This window comes from Glycine soja, chromosome 3, assembly GCF_004193775.1.
Source record: "Glycine soja cultivar W05 chromosome 3, ASM419377v2, whole genome shotgun sequence".
In the NCBI taxonomy this organism is placed as follows: Eukaryota; Viridiplantae; Streptophyta; class Magnoliopsida; order Fabales; family Fabaceae; genus Glycine; species Glycine soja.
Window position 1 is genome coordinate 445,449 of NC_041004.1, and position 21,794 is coordinate 467,242.

General features: G+C 32.2%; 3 protein-coding genes and 1 pseudogene across 9 annotated transcripts in view; 2 read left to right on the forward strand and 2 right to left on the reverse strand.

The window, feature by feature from the left end:
- Positions 1–324: 324 nt before the first annotated feature.
- LOC114405703 (ELMO domain-containing protein A-like) lies at positions 325–6,693 on the forward strand. Of its 5 annotated transcripts, none has more exons than XM_028368169.1 (11): positions 326–518; positions 927–993; positions 1,123–1,287; positions 1,377–1,479; positions 2,370–2,482; positions 3,179–3,247; positions 3,666–3,781; positions 4,355–4,409; positions 5,739–5,859; positions 6,075–6,217; positions 6,311–6,599. In XM_028368169.1, exons 3-11 carry the CDS (start codon positions 1,150–1,152, stop codon positions 6,407–6,409), a joined length of 957 nt encoding a protein of 318 aa, XP_028223970.1. In that variant the 5' UTR covers positions 326–518; positions 927–993; positions 1,123–1,149; the 3' UTR covers positions 6,410–6,599. The 5 variants fall into 5 exon arrangements, with proteins under 5 accessions (XP_028223969.1, XP_028223970.1, XP_028223972.1 ...); XM_028368170.1 differs by lacking the exon at positions 326–518 and adding an exon at positions 680–792; XM_028368168.1 differs by lacking the exon at positions 927–993 and having other exon boundaries at positions 325–518; positions 6,311–6,693.
- Positions 6,694–11,614: 4,921 nt separating this feature from the next.
- On the forward strand, positions 11,615–12,430 carry LOC114405603 (uncharacterized mitochondrial protein AtMg00810-like). The gene is made up of 3 exons (XM_028368059.1): positions 11,615–11,735; positions 11,870–12,075; positions 12,161–12,430. The coding sequence occupies exons 1-3, from the start codon at positions 11,615–11,617 to the stop codon at positions 12,428–12,430; spliced, it is 597 nt and encodes a 198-aa protein (XP_028223860.1).
- A 2,955-nt stretch (positions 12,431–15,385) lies between these two features.
- LOC114405705 (protein DETOXIFICATION 21-like) overlaps positions 15,386–21,794 on the reverse strand; it is a 31,827-nt gene continuing 25,418 nt past the window's right edge. The window contains exons 2-10 of one of the 3 annotated variants that reach the window (XM_028368174.1): positions 21,646–21,732; positions 18,725–19,043; positions 17,271–17,812; positions 17,029–17,115; positions 16,849–16,905; positions 16,422–16,660; positions 16,193–16,311; positions 16,024–16,110; positions 15,386–15,931 (exon numbers count right to left, since the gene is read on the reverse strand). In XM_028368174.1, the coding sequence (XP_028223975.1) occupies positions 15,854–15,931; positions 16,024–16,110; positions 16,193–16,311; positions 16,422–16,660; positions 16,849–16,905; positions 17,029–17,115; positions 17,271–17,812; positions 18,725–19,043; positions 21,646–21,653 (1,536 nt within the window). In that variant the 5' untranslated portion in view covers positions 21,654–21,732 and the 3' untranslated portion in view covers positions 15,386–15,853. Of the gene's footprint in view, positions 15,932–16,023; positions 16,111–16,192; positions 16,345–16,421; positions 16,661–16,848; positions 16,906–17,028; positions 17,116–17,270; positions 17,813–18,724; positions 19,044–21,645; positions 21,733–21,794 lie in introns of those variants that run through there. The other 2 variants (XM_028368177.1, XM_028368176.1) reach the window with 2 other exon arrangements.
- The window catches only part of LOC114405706, a 36,307-nt pseudogene continuing 35,902 nt past the window's right edge, over positions 21,390–21,794 (reverse strand).

Here is a 21,794-nt window from a genome sequence, read left to right on the forward strand (position 1 = left end):
TTTTTTATCATAAAAAATACAGATAAAAGAATGAAGTGTCTCTCTTTTAACTAATAATTAAATAAATAATAGTTGATAAATAGTTTTTTTAAGGAAGTGACACATAATCTATATAGATATTAATAATAGATGAAATACTCTCGTTTCATTTCATGTCCATATTTTATTGATAGTTTTTTTTTATTCTGTAATTTTTTTTATTTAACTGTATTTAATTTCTGTTTTTTTATTATTTTAAATATTTAGAGTATCCCCTATTAATAAATAAATAAATAAATGGCACACTAAAATAGAGTAGAGGAGAATGGCGAATTTGAGTGATTTGACACAGGACTATAAATTCCTGTCACATGGAAGCAGCAAGAATTGGGAATTGGGAGTTTCATTTTCATTAATTTTTATTTCTCCCCTTTTCTCAATGCTTTTCTTAATGTTGAATCCTTCACAAATCGTCAAGAGTTAGCCCACCCAGAACAACAACGCGTTTCAGCTGGCCACACACATTCTTAATTTTTTTGGTAACACACCACAATGTATTTTATTTTATTTATTCTTATCAGTCACGAAAAGCAATAGCAATAGAATTAAGCAACCATTTTTTTTAATTCTGTTTTATCAACCCTAATTTTTAATTATTTTTGCATTTCCATTCAAAGATTCCTTTCCTTTCCCTCTTTGAAATTCAGGTGTTTTTAAGAACAGCCCAATTCAGTTGATTTGCGTTTCATATTATTCGGCTCGGTATCAATCGAGAAGAAAAAAAGCTTCTTTTTTTTTTTTTCGTTTTAATCGGTAAATTGGTCAGTTTTAGGGTTTTGTGCAATTTTGATTTATGTGCGTTCTCTGTTATTGAAATTCAGTTCTATTAGTTCGTGTTGTTTTATTTGAGTAATCTGATTTCTGATGTCTCTTGTATTTGGGGTTAGGGAAATTAGAGGAAATTACGCATGCTTTGATGTTTGTCAACATCTGAAACGGATTAAAATAATGCTTGTAAGTGGGTTATTGAAAAATTATAGAGTCCTAGCTGGTGTGATGCATGGAAATTGAAATTAATGGATTTTTGATTGAAAACATTGATCATAATGTTATTGAACTTGATGGTCCTTTATTGACTTGTAGGCTGGCCTATAGTAAAAACTCATATCAATGTCCTCAAGAACGTTGAGGAGAAGACTCCATCATGGGGATGTTGATGGCAAAAGGCAGGAGCATTTGGAGACTTCGGGATTAGATTCGTTGAGTGAGCCCTTGCTGGCAGATGATGATTATATTGAGAATAAGAAGGTGAGAAACTGTATATTAAATGGGGGCAGGCTGAATTCATTTTTTAAATGGTTTTACATTTTGTGATTCTTTGTTTTTATGTCATTCAGATATGTACTCTTGAAGATCTATGGGATGATGAGAGGAAGAAGGCCCAGTTTCATTGGACATTCATATTCTCAAACCTCATTGCACAATGGGCACAGTGGTTAGGTATGTGGTGGATGACTGTTTTGGTTTACCTCTCATATACAATATGAGTAATTGAGTAGTAGGTTGTTTCACTGATGTTAGCATATAGCAATGCCTAACTGTTTTTACATTGTGAGTGTGTTCGTTAACTACAGCTAAGCTAATGATGTTATATTTTTTTTTCCTATTAGGAAGTTGTCTTCTCTCTGTTCTAGCATATGCTGACTGACATGTTTGTTCCTAACTTTCTCAGAGAAAGCCCTGCATTTAATGTTAAGCACGATTCTTGTGATAGTAGTTCACGCATTCCATGCTATAAATGCTATAAGTGTTTGTGGACATGTTTTCTATCACTGGTAATTATGGGGTGAATAAAATCCAATGTTTTGGGCACTCTTCAAGCAAAGAAAGTCAAAGATCTTTCTTTTCCTTGAGGCCTTTCATTTAGACTCGCAACTAAGAACTAATCTTTGGGCTGTGAACTTTGCATAATTGATCATTTCTGGTGGAACTTGTAAGTATTAGTTGACTGAACTGATGGAGGAAGGTGATTGATAATAGGCTAGTAATTGAGTTTGGGGGCTCAATCACATGGTGATTGGTGCACAGCGTATGAGGTTTGAATAGAAGGGGGAAGCATTGCTTGGAATATGTAGTTTTTGAAAATACATGAACTTACTAACAGTGGGACTGTTTATATTATATTTCAAAGAGCCTTGTTTATGACGCTTGGAAAAAATGTGAACCTATAATATAAATAGTTAACATCTGGGTTTCATGTATGTTTTTTCTATATCTTTTCGTCATTGCTGTGTGTACAAATAAGGAGCAAGACCTGCAACATGTCATGATTTTAATGGTGATTTTGTGACCTTTAGCCTTATTTAGTTTTATTCATATTGTCTTTGCAGCAAATGTTGTACTAGGATCTGGATCTATTCTTGGGCGTCTTCTATCTTTTCCTTCTGCTGCTTTAAACATGCAAAACAATAGGATGCTTCCTCCATCTCTAAGCCCTCTGCAGGTATGTCTATTGAAATCTTATTTGGAATTCTGATGTGCTTGTTTTTTCCAAAATCAAGTAACCAAGTTCTACTTTAATTCTTGGGTAAATGAATTCATATGAATTATTTAAAATTTGTATTTTCTATAATATAAATGTCAGAAATTTATGAACCTTATCTGAAATACAGTTGATCTAAATTATGAATTTGGATCAATCAACATCAAAGCCTTTAATTCAACCACCCTTCTTTTGAGAATCAGATGGTGCAAGGGAAATTCTGATAATATACTCAAGCATGTGATAGGATATTATTGCTGGATTTGGTTTACAATTACTGCATACTTGCAGTGTCTTGTATGTTTGCTGTAAGGCATAGGTGGGCAGTTGATATGTCTTTGAAATTTGATGATGTATTTGGTTGAATCATAAATGGAAAATTTTGCATGGAAAAAGAAAACTTTGAGATTTGATAGACTATTCTCTCCATTTTATAATTTTGTTTACTCAAACATCTGATTTGTTGGGATTTTGGTTGTTTTGTTGAGCATCTGTAGTCTTTTTAACTGATGATTGTTTTGGTGTTTGTTTGTTTGCTGTTGTCTTTAAGAATATTATTATATGCTATATATTGCCACTTATTGTTTATAACTTCTGACTGCCTGCTTTTCTTGTTTATAGATATTTGTAGTTATTTCACACGTATTTCTTTTTTAGGAAGACAGGCTAAGAAACCTACGGCAACGGCTTGAAGTCCCCTTTGATGGTTCTAAAGCAGAGCACCAAGTATGTAACTAATGCATTTTCTGTTTTTAATTTTCATATCACTTTACTGACATTTGCCACTATTTCCTGCTTCCTATCTGTTTATTTTTCACTTGTTTTGATGTTGCTATCATCTTCATCTGTACCTTTTGATATCAATTCATGAAGCTGGTTTTCTATTTCGTTCTGCAATCTGCATGCATGCTTGCGTATGAGGATAGGAAAAATTTAAATATTAATTTGCCTCACATGGATGTACTGAAAGGTGGACAAGCACAATGACTATTTGTTGCATGTGAGCATGTCTATATAGCATGCGTATCTAATCTACCCCTAGGATTTTTATAAGAATCTATAATATAAATAGTCAATAGAATATGTAACAGACATTTTGTTTTATTGACAATAGGATGACATTTTCAATCTTGTTTGGTTGCAGGATGCACTTAAATTATTGTGGAAATTGGCTTACCCTGACAGGGAGCTTCCTTCGCTTAAATCAGACCTTTGGAAGGAAATGGGATGGCAAGGTTCAGACCCTTCAACAGATTTTAGGTGTGCAATCTAAAGCAATGCATTAACTTTAAGGGGAGAGGGTGGGAGCTTGGGTAGGGATAGGGTTTTATTCAGCAACAGGTCAAAGACTAAAAATATTATCTGAGACCATTAAGGCTTCATTGGTTTACTAATAGGAAATGGATGAGAACATATTGACCCTCTTATGCACTCTGTTGACTGCTGTAATAATCATGGGCTAATACACTGTCCTTGCAGATTGTTGTTCTAGATGTTTGATAGTTCAATTTTGGATTTTGATGGGTAGTTTCTTGTGTACTTTTGGAACTAATGGGTTACAATCCCTTGGCATGTTCTTATGGCATGCAGAAGTTGCTTCAAAAAATAATGGAACAGGGTATACGGATCAATCATTTTCTGTTAAAATATTTTATTCAAAAAATATTTCCAGAAACAGACTATTTTTTAACAAGATATTTCTCATTCCTACTCATGATCTTCCAACAGTAGTTTCCTTGAACTCTCTGATCTTTACACAGTCAATTTTACATTCTTTGCTTTTTTGGAAATTGTGATTAGTTAATATGAACTTCTTCTAACCATGGTGTGCAGGGGTGGAGGATTTATTTCATTAGAGAATCTCATCTTCTTTGCGATGAAGTATCCTGTAAGTTTCTTCCATTGCATTTGTGTTCATGCACACACTGTCCTTGCTTAATTTGCTTACTGATTTCTCTTTCTAGGCCAAATTCTACCCCATCCTTGTAAAAAGAGAGTGCTTTACTTTATTACCTTTGTGGTACTTCTATCTACTTGTGCATGATTGAAATTGGCACATAATTTATCCACTTTGATAGAATTTGAGAGAAGCTGAAAGCTAAAATTTCTCATTGATTGAAAAATGAAAAGATAAGTTTACACAATTCTGTTACAGCTCTTTTATAGGGAGTGTAACTGAAAACTAACTACAGTTAAGTAACTTAACAAACTGACTGCTCACTAACAGTTAACTGTCAGCATAGTGACAGTTAACTAACGAGTAAGAATACTCTAATACACTTTGATTCAGAAATTACCAGATTGCTATATAATATTCCATTGTGATTAAGAAAATAAACTACTGTATTTTATGTATCTGCTAACCTTTTTTTTTTGCCTTGGGGGGAGGGAGTTTTAAAATCCTGTAGATCCAGATACATTGTTTCTTCTGTTGTCAAGCTTAAATATTTTCTTTTTCTGATAAAAAATATTTTATAAAAGAAAACAGGAAAATTTCTGAGATAAAGATAAGGTATCCCTGTAAAAGGAGAAACTAAAAGAAAATGGAAAAACTACTAGATTACATTGGCTTTGAAAATGAGTTGCTTCCTGAGGTGATGCTGTATCCACAGTCTGTCCTCTTTAGTGGCTAAAAGTGGAACAACTGTAAGAAAATAGTGAGCCTATTAAAAAACTTCGTACCCCATTGCCCAGAGGCTCTTCGCTATGCGAAGGTATGGGGGAGGGATGTTGTACGCAGCCTTACCCTTGCATATGCAAAGATGCTGTTTCCGGATTCGAACCCATGACCAACAAGTCACCAAGGCACAACTTTACCGCTGCACCAGGGCTCGCCCTCAAAATAGTGAGCCTATTAAGTTAAAAAAAAAAATGAAGTCCTACACAGCTATCCAATCTCTCTGTATATCAGAGTGAAGCTTCCTTAAGAAAAATCTCTTGCAGAAGACCAAAGAGAGTCCACCATAAACACGCAACCTTCATATTTCTCTCAAATATATAAATTTTCAATTTACTATTAAAGCCTTTTTTACCTGTGCATTTCTACTTGAGGCTTTATGTTAAGCAGTAGTTGATCTTATGTTCGTTGTGCATATTTTATAACGTTTTTCTGCTTTACACTTGTGTGAAAACAGCAGGTCTACACAATGCGTTACATACTTTATTAAGTAGCATGATTTTGGTTAGTTAAGCACGTTTCTACTTGTCACTGTCATAGGATTCATTCCAGCGATTATTGCATAAACAAGATGGAACCAGAGCTGAGTGGGAATATCCATTTGCAGTAGCTGGAATCAATATTTCTTTTATGTTAGCACAGATGCTGGATCTTCAAGCAGGTAGCATATATTCTCTTGAGAAGAAGTTAAGCTTTTTTAATGATGGTTATTCTCTGCTCTAAGTAGTTAAGTTTATTGTAGAATCTTGTTTCACCATGCCACCTTCACAGATTTAAGGTTATTTTGGGGGTTTCCCATTTTGCACCTAGTATTGATGCTTGTTTATTACTCACACTCACATGTAAACTCATCTGATGCAACTATTTTCCTTGCAGGGCTTCCATCTTCTTCGTCTGGAATTCATTTTCTCAAATTGCTTGAAGAGGATGAAATGGCATTTGATATCCTTTTTTGTGTAGCCTTTCAAATGATGGATGCTCAGTGGCTAGCCAAGCGTGCGACATATATGGAATTTAATGTAATGCATCATTAAATTGTGTTTGTCCATTGCTTAGTTATTTTTTTTTATTATTTGACAATTTCCTGATTCATTTTTAATTTTTTTCATTAGGATGTTTTGAAGTCCACAAGAACGCAGTTAGAGCGTGAGCTTGCTCTTGAAGACATTTCCAGCGTGAAAGATTTACCTGCTTACAACATGTTGAGATGATTTGACGATTGCCTTTCAGTTCAACATTTCTCTTTGTTTTGTTTTTTTTCTCTTTTGGCAGAGAATGTTACATGAAATGTATCTATAAAGCATTTGTCATTTTATCTCTATAAAGAAACGTGAAAATCAAGTGATAGTGGGATCGCAAATATCAGATCAATCTTTTCTGCTGATTTCCATCAGCTTTGTATTTAAGCGTGTCTTAGCATTTAGGAAATTCTTCATAAAATTTGTCGTCGCAATAATTACCATAATTCAAGTCTATCATACCAAGTTCCAAGTTTGACAGCTTGAGTGAGTATCCCTATTTTAGAATTGAAGATGATAATTTTATACCTACCAGTAATCAATCTGTAAATTTTGTAAATAATTAGCACCATGGGCTTCGTTTTAAGTGGAGCTTTTATTCAAAACTTCTATTTCAATTTATTTTCTTTTTATTTTTTTCCACTCTACAGAACGGACTCTAAAAGTTGGAAATTAGATTAATCCGACTTAGTCTGATTTTTACCTGAGTTGTGTTTTTGTTGGCTTGATCACCAATTTGGCCGGTCAAATTGACCTTTTTTTATATTAAATTTATATGATTTTTAAAAATTAAAATTAATAAAAATAATATCAGGTCAAATACATATGATATGACATGTTTTTCTTGAGTTTGAACTAGCTTGTGGCTTGTTGGTTATGTTTAGAATTTGACCCAACTTGTTGAACTATGGGATTAGCTCATTAGATCAGACTAATTTTGACAACTCATGAAATTGTGATAAGATCTAAAGTGTAGAATAAATTTAGATTTAATTTGTATTCGAAATTTTAAGTTTAGTCTTATATTTCATTCAACAGGTAGAGACCACGTTGATTGTGGGTTACTAACTATAACTATAGTGGATCGAGTCTAAATTTCAATTTTAATTTAGGCTTTTAAATTGATGAAACCTTAAATTGTATTGACATTTTGTGGGGGTAGGATTTGGGCTAAAAGACCCATATTTTAATTTTGTTCAAAATTTAAAGTTTTAGTCTAATATTTTATCAAGCAGGGTTGGGCTAGGCCAATCACTTGTAAGATATGTGTCGTATATGAAGTCTAAACAGGGTTAAAATGACTTATATTTAAATATTACTTAAAATTTGAAGTCTAAGTCTAACATTTCATCAAGTAGGTTCGAGTCAAGTTGGTCTTAGACACGATACAAGACATAAGCTACAATGAGTTAGGATAGAAAAATTTATATTCAATTTAGGCTTCTAAAATAAGGTCAAGCCTAATTTGTAATGACTTTTTGTGTGCTATACTCAAATTGAGGCATGATAAGGTCTAGCTAAAAAGGCTCAAATTTAATTTGTCCAAAATTTATGCCTAACACCTACATTTCATGGAGTGGATTTGGGCCGGTTACAGATGTAGGTTGTGAGTTATAGCATGGCAAATCAAAAATCCTAAATTCATTTATGCAATAAGGCACAAGCTAACTATAAGTCCAATTTGAAATAACAAAGAAACCTAATAGAAGAAGGTTGAATTGTGTGTTGTGTATTTTTTGAAAACTTTTCACAAACAAAGATTTTCTTTTGTTTTAAGCATTTTGTAAAAGAATTGTCCACAAAAATGAAGTGAATGATAGTGAGAGATAGAGAGAAAACACACAAAAACGACTTGTGAAACATAATACTTAAATTATTGAATAGTGATGAGGAAAAAGTTTTGAAAACAAGTGATGATAAAATTTTTACATATCATTCACTATATTAATTTCATATAATTTATTGATTTTCCTCTTCTCTACTAATCCAAATTTTCTCTCTTTTCTTTTTATTTCTTGTTATGATATAATTCAAATGTCAGTTAATATGTTATTAGTTATTTAGAGATTAAAGAGTATATGACTCTCATTCTAAGTTACTTATAAAAGGCAACTAATTGTATCTATTGAAGTGTGATTGTGTGTGACCAATAACAATTACTTTCAACTTCTATCTCTAATCCTTATTTAACACTTAGTAAGTGAGTGTCTTCTTCCCAACAAATTGGTATCTAGAGCCATTGATTAGGGACCAGTGTGACAAGAGGTGGAGATTGATTCTGTGTGATACTCTAAAGCATTAGTGACTAGAAACTATGATGGGTTCAAGTGGTTTTGTTCCAGGAAAGTTACTTGTGCTTAATGGAAAAAACTTTGATGATTGGTGTTTGAATATGGATGCAATCTTTTGTTTATAGGATGTGGAAGAAATCGTAAAGAACGAATTTAATGAACTAGGAAGAAATGCATCGAATGAGAAAAAGAAAATACACAAAGAAGCCAAGAAAATGGATTGCAAAGCCCAGCTCTTGATTCACTAGTGTGTAGATGCTACAAATATTAGAAAATTTTCAAAGGCTACAACAACAAAAAAAGCTTAGGACATCTTGAACAAAGCTTATGGAAATGCAGACAAAACCAAAAAGGTAAAGCTTTAAGCTCTTCAAAGACAATATGAATTATTGTCAATGAGTGATCAAGAGTCCATTACTGATTACTTCAACCAAATCCAAACACTTGTTAATTCAATGAAGGCCTATAATGAAGTGTTGTTAGATCAATCGAATCCAAACACTTGTTAATTCAATGAAGGCCTACAATGAAGTGTTGTCAAATCGACAAATTGTTGACAAGGTGATGAGAATCTTGACTCCTTATTTTGATCACATTGTTGTGACAATCAAGGAATCCAAGGATCTTGATTCAATGAAGGTGGAGTATTAGAGTATATTTACTCCATCTAGCATTTTTACTTTGTGTATTCTGTTATATGTTGTTTGTAAGCTCTCAGTTAGTTATAGTTCTAACTATAGTTAATTAGTAACAGATTGTGTTAGTCAACAGTTAGTCTCTCTCTATATAGAGATGACACCATCCTTTTGTAAATTGTCTTTCTTTTTCTTGATCAATGAGAAATAAAAGTTTATCAAACTTTATCATGGTATCATAGAGCTAGGTTGCGATCCGCACCATAGATTTTTTTTTTCGATATTTGATTGATTCCTTCTTCTACTCTTCTTTTATCCTCAATCTTTTTTTTCCTCCACTACCAGCTTTTAGTTGATCTACGAAGAAACGACTATGCCTACTTCCGCCAATGAAGGAAATGAAGGAGGTGGCGATCCTCCATTGAATGGAGTTCTCGTGCCGCCTTATCAGAATTCGATGCACACAAAATTCAATCACTCCATCACAGAAAGCTTGACTCTGAATTATCTTTTCTGAAAATCATAGGTTTAGCCCGTGATTCATGGACACTGTCTTCATCACTTTATTGTGAACCTATAGATTCCAGAATGGTTTGCAACTCTTAAAGATCGTGACTTTGGTCATGTCACTCTTGAGTATTGTGCCTAGGAGCAACAAGATCAATTGCTTCTCTTGTGGCTTTAATCCACTATTTCCACTCTCCTTCTTTTAAAGTTCATTCCCTGCACTAGTTTGTGGCTTCTCTGGGACAAGATCCACAACTACTTTCATGCTCACACAAATGTGAAGACACAACAATTTTGTACGGAGCTGCATCAACTCACTCTTGAAGTTTGTACTATTTCTGATTATTTGACTGAGATTTAGAATCTTGTTGATTCCCTTACTGCTATTGGCGATTCTATTTCTATTCTCAAACATGTTGACATTATTATTGAAGGTTTACCAGAAAACTATAAGTCCTCTGTTTCGCAATCAATAATAGATTTGAACCTCTCACTATTGATGAAATTGAAACTGTTCTTTTTGGTCATGAGGCTCGGATTGACAAATTCAAGAAGCAAGCTATGGTTTCGATCAATGTAGCTTCAACATCCACTATGTCTTTTGTGCCTAATCCACCTCAGGCTAACTTTGCACAACAACAACATTCTCGGCCACTGTCTGTCAATCAGAAACAATATCAAAACACATCCCAGATGATTCATCTCAGTTTCAGAACTACAATGGTGGTCGTGGTGGCTACTTTGGCGGTTGAGGATGTCATGGTGGAAAAGGACGTAAAAATATTCAGTGTTACATCTGTCAGAAGTTTGGTCATAATAATGCCAACTGTTGGCATAGGCCCTCAACTCCCTGTCAAATATGTCCAGTCTAATTGAGGTGGGGAGTTTAGACCTTTCACATCTTCAAGAACTAGGCATCCTTCATACAGTCATTTGTCCTCACACACATTACCAAAATGGTGTTGTGGAAAGAAAGCACATACATATTGTAGAGTTAGGGATCACTCTTTTGGCCAAAGTCTTTCTTCCTCTTTTTTATTGGGATCATGCCTTCTTGACCAGTGTCTATTTAATTAATAGACTTCCTAGTTCCTTTATTTAGTTTGAAATTCCTTATGAAATTGTTTAAACATAAAATTGACTACGCTTTTCTTAGAGTATTTGGATGTGCTTGTTGTCCTCTCCTCAGACCCTATAACAAAAATAAACTTCAATTCAGATCTCAAGAGTGCATTTTCCTTGGGTATTCTCGTATGCATAAAGGCTATAAATGTTTATCTTCTAATGGCAGAATTTACATATCCAAATATGTGGTGTTCAATGAGGCCAAATTCCCTTATTGTGACATGTTTCCCCCAACCCCTATACCCAATCGCAAACACTGTCCACCTTGCCCTCAACCTCTATCCCCCTTGCCTCTCTACCTATTCCTTCTACCTTTGCACCTTCAGATCCTGTTTTGCCTCAGTCCACATCTAACTCATCCTCCATAACTCAACCTTCTAACTCTTTTTCCCCATCTCCCAACCCTTACCTCAAAGTACTCATCCCATGCAAACTAAATCTAAGTCTTGTATTGTTCAACACAAAATTCACCTTACCCTTATTCTGACCCATTTAGAACCTAAATCCACCAAGCAAGCCTTGGCTGACCCTACTTGGTTGGCTGCTATGCAAACTGAATATGATGCCTTGATTTAAAACAAAACATGGAGTCTAGTTCCTCTACCTCCTAACAAAACTTCCATTGGTTGCAAGTGGGTGTTTTAGGTGAAAGAAAACTCTGATGGCATTGTTAACAAGTACAAAGCCAAGTTGGTGGCTAAGGGTTTTCATCAGCAGTATGGCACAAATTATACAGACATTTTCACTTGTTATCAAGCTTATTATTGTGAGACTACTTCTTACTTTGGTTACCTATCACTGGCCAATTCAGCAACTGGATATGAATAATACTTTTCTTAATGGCATTCTACAAGACGAAGTCTATATGCAGTAGCCTCCAGGTTTTGACTTTTCCCACAAATCTCTTGTCTGCAAACTTCACAAAGCCATCTATGGTCTTAAACAAGCCCCTCGGGCTTGGTTTGACAGATTAAAAGACCAGCTTCTGCAACTTGGTTTCCATTCCAGCAAGTGTTATCCATCACTTTTTGTTTACTCCAAGACCTTGTCAATTGTTTATATGTTGATCTATGTTAATGATATAATCATCATAGGTAACAATCTTGCATCGTTGCAACAGCTTGTTACCAAGTTTCATCATGCTTTCTCCCTCACGGATCTGAGTGTCCTTGACTATGTCCTTGGAGTTGAGGTCAAACAACAACATGATGGGTCTATTATACTCACTAAAGCCAAGTATATTTGGGATTTGCTATCCAAAAAAAATATGTCTGAGGCAAAGCCTATATCCTCTCTTATGGTAATGGGCTGCAAGCTAACAAAGTAGGGTACTGGTCCTCTTCCCAATCCCTTCATGTATAAATCAGTTGTGGGTTGCTCTATAGTATGCTTCTATTACTAGACCTAAGATAAGCTTTTCTTTAAACAAAGTCTACCAGTTTATGAGTCATCCTCTTAAGACCCACTGGGTGGCAGTTAAAAGGATATTGTGGTATCTCAAGGGAACCATCTCGTGGGGCTTGCATCTCAAGCCTCCTTTTGCACCTATTTTTATCACAACTTTCTGTGATGCTAATTGGGCCTTTGATCCAGATGATAGACGATTGAACTTTGGCGCTTGTGTCTTCTTTGGCCCGAATCTCATCTCCTGGTGATCTAAGAAGCAATCTGTTATTGCACGCTCAAGTTTAGAAGCTGAATATAGAAGTCATGCTTTGGCCACTACTGAAGTTTCCTAGCTTCAATCTCTTCTCTTTGAGCTTACCGTTAAACATATTGTTCTTGTGATCCATTGTGACAACATGAGCATTGTCTCTAGCTCATAACCTTATTCTACATGCTCAAACCAAACACATGGAACTTGATCTATTTTTTGTCAGAGAGAAGGTCCTTAGGAAGTTGCTAAAAATGGTCTATGTTTCTGCCCTTGATCAATATCCTAATATTCTCACCAAGGCTCTGTCTCCTACTCATTTTGATTTGTGAAAAACCAAGCTCACAATGTGTGATTCCTTTTCTTCTGCTCAGAATCACCCACCATGAGCTTACGGGGGAGTATTGGAGTATACTTACTCCGTTTAGTATTTTTACTTTGTGTATTCTGTTATCTGTTGTTTGTAAGTTGTTGGTGAATTGTCAGTTAGTTACAGTTAAGCTGTGAGCTATCATTTAGTTACAATTCTAACAATAGTTAGTTTGTAACAGATTGGGTTAGCTAACAGTTAGTATCTCTCTCTCTCTCTATATATATATAGAGAGAGATGACATAATCCTTTTGTAACTTGTCTTTCTTTTACTTGATCAAAGAGAAATCATAGTTTATCAAACTCTATTATGGAGGAGTTGCAAAATTCCCTTGAAGCACATGAACAACAAGTCAATGAGGGGCAGAATGGTGAAAGGGCTCAAGAACAAGCTTTGCAGGCTCAAACTAGTCACAAAAACAAAGGTGTAGGTGGCTCGAACAAGAAAAAGGAAAAATGGAAGGGAGGAAGAAGTGAAGGAGCAGATGAATCCTTGAATGGTCAAAATCAGTATCATATTGAACATGATCATGGTGAATATTCAAATAGAAGAAGTGTGAAATACAATAAATCACACAATGAGAGTTGAATACCATGTTAGATAAATATTATAAAATTTTACAATGAAAGTTGTTTGATAAACAAAACAGTTTATAAGGATTATTGTCCAGTGACAAGAACTATGTTCTTAAGCAAAGATTGATTGTGTCTAATGATATATAAAACGTAGTTCAAGTGAAAGACTTGTGTGCAAGGATATGTCAATAATATGCTTTAAAAATACTTTAACAAGCTAAAGGAGAGTAATAGAAACACTTAATTTTATATTGGTTCATTTAACATGAGCTACGCATAATTTTTCTTTACCAACTAGTAAAAGATTCTACTAATCAAACTTAATTACGACAAATATTCTTTCTTGCCATTCTTGACTTACAAATATTCTCTAAGTTATTATTGACACAACCCTTAGATTTTTCTTGAATCTAAGAACACCTAAGTATTATTTAGTCATTAAGTCATTTCTAACTTTCACAAATAATAATTTGAAATAAAAGCATAAATTATTTTTAAAATAATATAACATAATAATTATATAAATTAAATTTAATTAATAGATTTTACATTATGGTAATAGATTAAATAAACTGTAAATCAAATCAAACTACACAAAATTTGATTTAAATTTGATGTGATATATATTTAAATCAAATCAAACTATATTCTTATTTTATATTTAGTTTGAATTAATTTTTGTTTAAAAAATGGAACTAAATCGCAACATCAACATCCCTAGTATTTATTTTGTTTATGGTAGGAACAGGTTGTGACTATTGATCACCTCCGTAAAGTGTAAAACTTTGGATGTTTTTTAAGAAGTGTTATCATTTAATAACATATTACTTGATACATTTTATTATTAGTTAATGTTTATTAAGAACTATAAAATAGAGAAAAAAATGTTAAATAAGCAGTGGAATTTACAAGAATTTATAATTTTAAATAAATTTAATCATAATTAATAGTGAAACATGTATTCAAATTAATAATTTCTTGTAAATTACCAAAGTGGCATATTTTAAAAAAAAATTTCATGCAAGTGTAAGAGGATTATCTGAAAGTTGATTTTGCTTTTGGAAAATTAATTTGTGGCAATTTTTATAACTTTTTTTACAATTTTTAAATGCCACATTTTCCGACAGTGGGAAATAACCACAATTTTATAAAAGTAAAATCAATATAGTTAACTTACTCCATACACATATTTTTTAAAGTTAAAGTGTATTACCTTGATAATAATACAACTAAGAGAAAAATTATACTATCACCTTTAGAAATTTTTTTAGATTACACACGATATTTCTATTTTTTTTTGTCCTGCTCCATACCCTTAATTATTTGAAATACATTATATTAACATTTTTTAGATTACACACGATAATTATACATCACACTAACCCCTTAATTGTTTAAAAATGATTATATCATGTACCCGGATAAGAGAAATTGCTGATTGGCTGGCCAAGAATGAACTTCGTCAAACAAGTGTCTGTTGATGGCCTCTTATTGGCAAATGCTTCTGGTGTTTCCTATATTAGGGAATATTTTGTTTTGTCATTTCTGTTTTTATTATTTCTCACTCATGAAAAAAATATAAGAGAAGTCGTTATCAACATTAAAAACGTATTATATACAATCTAAAAAAATCATAGAAGATGCCACTATAATTTATCTATACCTTATTCTAATATAAATCAATCTCTCGGTCGTGGGATTTAATTTAGTTAGTTGAAAAGTGCTCGGTCATGAGATTTAATTTAGTTAATTGAAAAGTGTGTTAGCTATTATAAATTTTTTTACATAATTTTTTATTCCCGCCATTAAAAAAATCAATCTCTCTCCTAGAGAGTGTTATACTTCCCATTGTGCATATTTAACTTTACCAAAAATATAGAGACTGAAAATACATTTTTACTTTAATTAATTTTTCATAATATTGCAATAAGCCAAGTATTTTGTTTTCATAGCAGTTAAGTTAAATTGTATCTTCAGTGGCAAAAAATATAAATCAAATGCAAAAAGGTGTTCTTTGAATAAGACTAAAAATTATCCGGGAAGTATTATATCATTTATCCTAAAGTACTTCTTAAACTAATTAAACTATATTAGTCTATAAAGTATTACAAATCATGCTACATAGTTTTACACCTTTGAATAAGACTAACAATTATCCGGGAAGTATTATACCATTTATCCTAAAATACTAATTAAACTATATTAGTCTTTAAAGTATTACAAATCATGCTACATAGTTTCTCAAGTATTGAAAAATTCTTCAAATTAGTCTCTCAATGCTAGTAAAATATATCAATCCAGAGACTAACTTAAGGAACATTCAATACTTTAAGAACTACTTGTATAATTTATAATTTAATTAATTTAAGGACTATTTGGGAGACTACATTGATAGTTTATTCAAATACCTATCAAGCAATCTCTTGGCTATATAACACCGGCTAAACAAATAAGGACGATATAGATTAGAGTCTGAAACTAATTATCTGATGTAACTGTTTCACGGTCAAGGTCCACCTTAGACCACTTACTAATACGATTACGGGCTATAATTACCTGCACAATGACAATGATTTCATCAAGTTCTATATCAAATATCTAATATTAACTTACATTAAGAATCAATGAGAGGAAAATGAATCAAATACCTGCTCATCCCAATTAGTTTTGTAGGTGATTATAGTTAGGACTATTGTTTGAATCAGTGTCCCAAACAACATTCCAATCCAAATACCCTACAGAAGAAAGTTTTTCCAATCAATGAAATAGGAATCCAGAGCAATTTGAAAATGAAGAAAGTATAGCATAATAGCCTACCTTGACTTGCAAGTGAATAATGTTACCAAGCACTATTCCAACTGGAATACCTATGAGGTAATAACACCCTATGTTCACATATGCTACAATGCTTTGCCACCCTGCTCCAACAGCCACCCCTATTGAAATCATATAATTTCATGTCGTTCAGACTGTAAAAACAATAGGGTTCAAATCTTAAACTATTAAAAGTTCTTTAAACCAAGACACCAAGATTTATAAAGCATACCTGAGAGTACAGGTTGAATACTGTTTAGTAACAAAGAAACTGCTAACAAAGGTGACAAATCCCCCACAGCAGTAGCCACATCTTCGTTTGAAGTAAAGAGATAAGCTACTTTTTCTCTTAAAAATAAGAAAAGAACAAATAAAATAAAACCAATTGAAAAGGATGTAAGCACTGTCACAACTATAGAGAACTTTGCATCTTTTGAGCTTCCTCTTCCAAGTTCATTTGCCACTCGAACACTGCTAATTAAGAAATATAAAGCTAATATTACACGGCAAACAAACAACATGAAAATTTGATATATATATATATATATATATATATATATATATATATATATATATATATATATATATATATACACTATTTTCTAAATGATGACAAAAACAATGACTACAACCATAGAAAGGTAAAGTATGTAATTTACCTTGCTGCAGCCATGAAACCAAATGCTATCATCATTTCCCATCCATTGATGTTAATACTGTAAATAATAAAATTTAATCTCAATATGCCAAGAGAGAAGAGCATACTTTAAGTCTGGCCAATAAAATCAACAACATAAAATAGAAACTCAACATAGATATGCTATAGTGCAAAGGATTACCATATGGATAGAGCATCAATTTGAACCTCAGCGTTTTTCATATTACCAGTCAAAAGAATCAATATTGTGTTGTACCAGAGCTCAAGACTGTAAAATATACAACAACTTCCAAGTTAGGATGCATCTAACTTTAGTAATCCATTCCTAATTTCCCATACAAATTAAGGAAATCCAAATTTATTTCACAATCATGGCATTTCTAAGGACCTTAACCCCTTTAGTTGATTGAGAACAAAGCTCACCATAACATGGCACCAGCTGAAAGGGAAAGCTTGACAACAGGCCAAAGATCTTTGAATGCTAAAGAAGAGAAACCTTTCCATGTTTCAGGGCACCAACCGCATGTAATAAATATTAGTTGACCAACATTGGGAATCCAATATGCCAAAATTGTTGAAATCATTGCACCAGGAATCCCATACTTGAATTGTATTGTGAATAGCCAAGAGAGGGACACATGAATGATTATTGATAATGTTGCCAAGAATGCAATTATGACATTCTTGCTTTGAGATTGAAGGAATGTCTGACAGTTGAATGACACAATATAAGCAAATAAGATTGGAATTGACCAAAGAGAAACGTTTCTTGCCACTCGTGCTATGCTCTCATCTTGGCCTAAGAGAGTCAAAATTGGGCTTGTGAAGATGAACAACGGAAGAAGGCAGAGTGCAGTTAAGAATAAAACTATCGATGATCTTTGAAGATACACTCCCATCATGTCATATTCTTTTGCACCGTATGCTTGTCCGCAAAGTGTTGACAACGCACTTGACATTCCTAACTACAATCGCCAGTTCACACCCACAAATAATTTGTGTTATTCCTTGCCTATACTTCTCCACTGAATAAATAGTATTGTTGGCCAATAGCCATATGAAGTTGAATTATATATACATATAACATGATGAAAGCTGCACTGATCAACAACAATGTAATTTTGTAATATGTTTTTGGCTCATCTTTCTTTTAGAATTTGCAAAGTTCGGATCTTGTTCCAGCAAAAATTTTATCCATCTTCAACCCTAAATAAATTATAATGTATCATTTTATGATCCGTAGCTAAGGTTCTGATATCCGAATTTATGTATATATATATATATATATATATGACATATAAAAAACATGACATTTATAAAAAAAATATTCGATGATGTAAAAGTTATCATAATAGGTTCAGTTGTGCTTAGGGCTAAAAAAATGACACCTTATAATTTTATATTTATGAAGATGAAAATTTATGCACAAACGAGAAATCCAAACCTTGTTGTCAATTTCATAAGGAAAAAGAAAATTTAGCCTATATTTTTAAAAAAATTACTACTTTTGGTTTTGATTCTTGATATATATATATATATATATATATATATATATATATATATATATATATATATATATAGTTTTAGTTCCTATATTATTTTTCTTGTTTTTAATTAGTCCATTTGAAAATCCTATTGTACCAAAAAAAAATCTCTTTTTTCTTTCTCTCTAGGTATTGGAAAGCTTTTGGCTGTCTATCAAACATTTTCCTTAATATATACAAGGATTCACAAATATTGTTGACAAAATTATGTATCATATTCATTGCCTATGAGTTTAACAGATGAACAGTTCTTAAAAATAACAAAATGCTTTATAAGCACTCTCAAATTCTGGCCTAGGAAAAAAAGAAATTGTGAGTAAGAACATAACATACCAGAATACCATTGGCAAAGCGTATGATGACAGTGAATACAAGAGCATAAGCAGCGAGTTCCTTTGAACCAATGTGACCAATAAATGCTTGGCTTATAACACTGAGGCCAAAGGTGGTGAACCTAGTAAATATGGCTGGTGCTGCCACTATCCACATCACCTTGCTCTCTTCCCACACCCTCTTCACCAATGATAAATTCTCTTCTTCTTCTGATATTTTCTCTCTGCTCAGCAACTTCTGCTTTAGATTCCCCTCCATTTTTCGAGCCTTTTTTTGGGGGCTTCTTAAGATCAGAATAGAGGAGGGAGTTTGGGGCTCACTGTTTATAAAGAAAAATGGAATAAAAGAATGAGTATCTTTTCGCTAATCTTGCATGAACCGTTAGAGACGGCGTTTAGGGTATAGACACGTACTATACACAAGAACTTATATCATATCCACGTGGCAGTCTAGTTAGAGGATCTTTTATTACATATTTTTAGGTCAAATGTTTTTGATAAATTGAATAATGATAATTTTATTAATTAGTTTTTCAGAAATATATATATATATATATATATATATATATATATATATATATATATATATATATATATATATATATATATATTCTCAATTTCAAATTTGACTCTCCTTAATTTAATTCACGAATTTAATATGTAAAATTGTGTAATGTTGATCTCAACCCAATATTGAACGTTGACAATTAATAAGTAATGTTGACTGTCCTTATTGGATGATGACTGTCACGTGTCATGTCATGTTCTGATTGGTCAATAAAAACAACAAGGCTGTCATCATCCAATAAAAACTTGAAATGTGACAGTCAAGTCAACATCACTTGTTAACAGTCAACGTCTAATTGTGGCTTGGGGATTAATATTACACAATCTTACAAAATAAAAGAACCAAATTCATAAATTAAATTACTGGAGAATCAAATTCAAAATTAAGAGACGAAATTTACAATAGCCTTAAATAAATCAATGAATCAAATAAGACCTTAATCGCGGAGTCAAACGCATGGATTACAAAAATTTACGGATATCTTACACTGAAATAGGATTTAGACTTCAAATCATTGATTAAACTATAATAATTTCATATCAAATTTATTCATTCACTTGGTGGTCATTTATGGAAATATGACCTTTTATGTTCTTTTTATTTTCTTCTTATTTCTCTTTTCTTTTTGACTAATTTTAAATTCTTTTTACAAATATTTTTTTACCATTCCTCTTACTTATTTTGTACAGTGAATTAATATTATTTTGTTTACCATTCCTCTTACAAATATTCCATTTTGCTTGTGGTCAACATTTCCCACCACCTACAAGCGTAAACACTAAAGGGTAAAGTCGTTTCTGATTCAACTGCTCATTTAGAAAATCTGACCATTTTTCTTTGTTGTTCCAGCGGGTGAAACGTTACTTAAAAGTAACAATTTTAAAAATATTAGTTTCTAATTTTTTATATTTTTTTTTATTTTATCCTTAATAAATTTATAAAATTTCTTATTTATCCTTTTTAAATAAATCAAAATTTCATTATTTTTATTTTTTACTCATTTATATATTTTTCGTCTCTTTTTTTTTTCTCCAATATACATATCCTCTCATTTTATTTTACAACATGCATTCTAGCCTTTTTTCTCTGGGTAATGATATTTTTATTTTTTTTCACTCCTAGTGTAATGCTTTGATATATTGTTTTTACAATATTTTGATTATGAAATTTTTTAAGATGAATAAAAAAAGAAACTGTTCGGATCCCATATACTTATGGGCTACTTCACTCCTTTCTTTATTTCACGTTTTCTCAGAAAAATTAATTGCAAATAGATTTTTGTCCATAAACAAACATTCAAATCGATCAACTCTTAAAACCTTCTATTTTTTTTATTGCAAGTCAATTTTTTTAATAAATACTTCATGATTTACCAAAAATGAACATAAGAATATAATATTAAACTTTTTGTGTTTTATCTCTTTGTCTTATTTGTTTAACTAACTAAGACTTTGGATTTGATTTTACTTTTAAAAAGTGTTGACGAAATCTGATAAGTATCGTCTATTTGTATCTTTTTGTGAAAATCGTGTTTTCCTTCTTAAAGCTCCAACAAAGGATAACTCTCTTTTGAAAAGGCTTGCGGAAATTATAAAATAACAATTGCATCCTCTTGTGATATTTTTCTTTATATTATCTCATTGTTAAATGGGATTGTTATGGGAACATCTACCTTTGCTTTATAAACCCCCCCAATCCACTGAAATTACTTCTTTACCCCTACCACCACCTTCTCCCCTACCTTCTCTCATCTCCTTAAACACTCTCCTCAAAACATTATCATTTTATATTAAATACTTTATCTTATGTGACAATCAACATAATAAATAATACAAGCATTTCTACTTGAATTTGTCACAAAGTCCCTGAGTGAAGAAGTTTATATTGAGTCAAGGCAAATTGTTCAAAGTAGTAACATTGATTTTATCGTTAGATGCCAATTTTGTATATTATATTATTTTACATAGTCTCTCAAATACTAGCAAATAATTCAAATTAGTCCCTCTATTAATTAGTAAAATATATTAATTCAGAGAATAAATTGATGAATATTTAATACTAAGGACTACTTATATAGTTTTATTAGTTTAAGCACTACTTAAAAGAAAGAGTGATATTTTATTATGATGGCTTTCAAGCAATCTCTTGGTTGTACAACAAATAATGACAATATAGATAGGAGTATGAAACTAATTATCTGATGTAATTGTTTCATGATCAAGGACCATTTTAGACCACTTATTAATACGATCACGGGCTATAATCACCTACACAGATACATAATGAATTCATCAAGTTCTATATCAAATAGTAACTTACATTAAAGATTAATGAGAGGAAAATGAATCAAATACCTGCTCATCCCAATTAGTTTTGTAGGTGATTATAATTAGGATTATAGTTTGAATTAGTGTCCCAAACAACATTCCAATCCAAATACCCTACAAAAGAAGAAAGTTTGTCCAATGAATGAGAAGGGATAGGAATCAAGTGTAATTTGAAA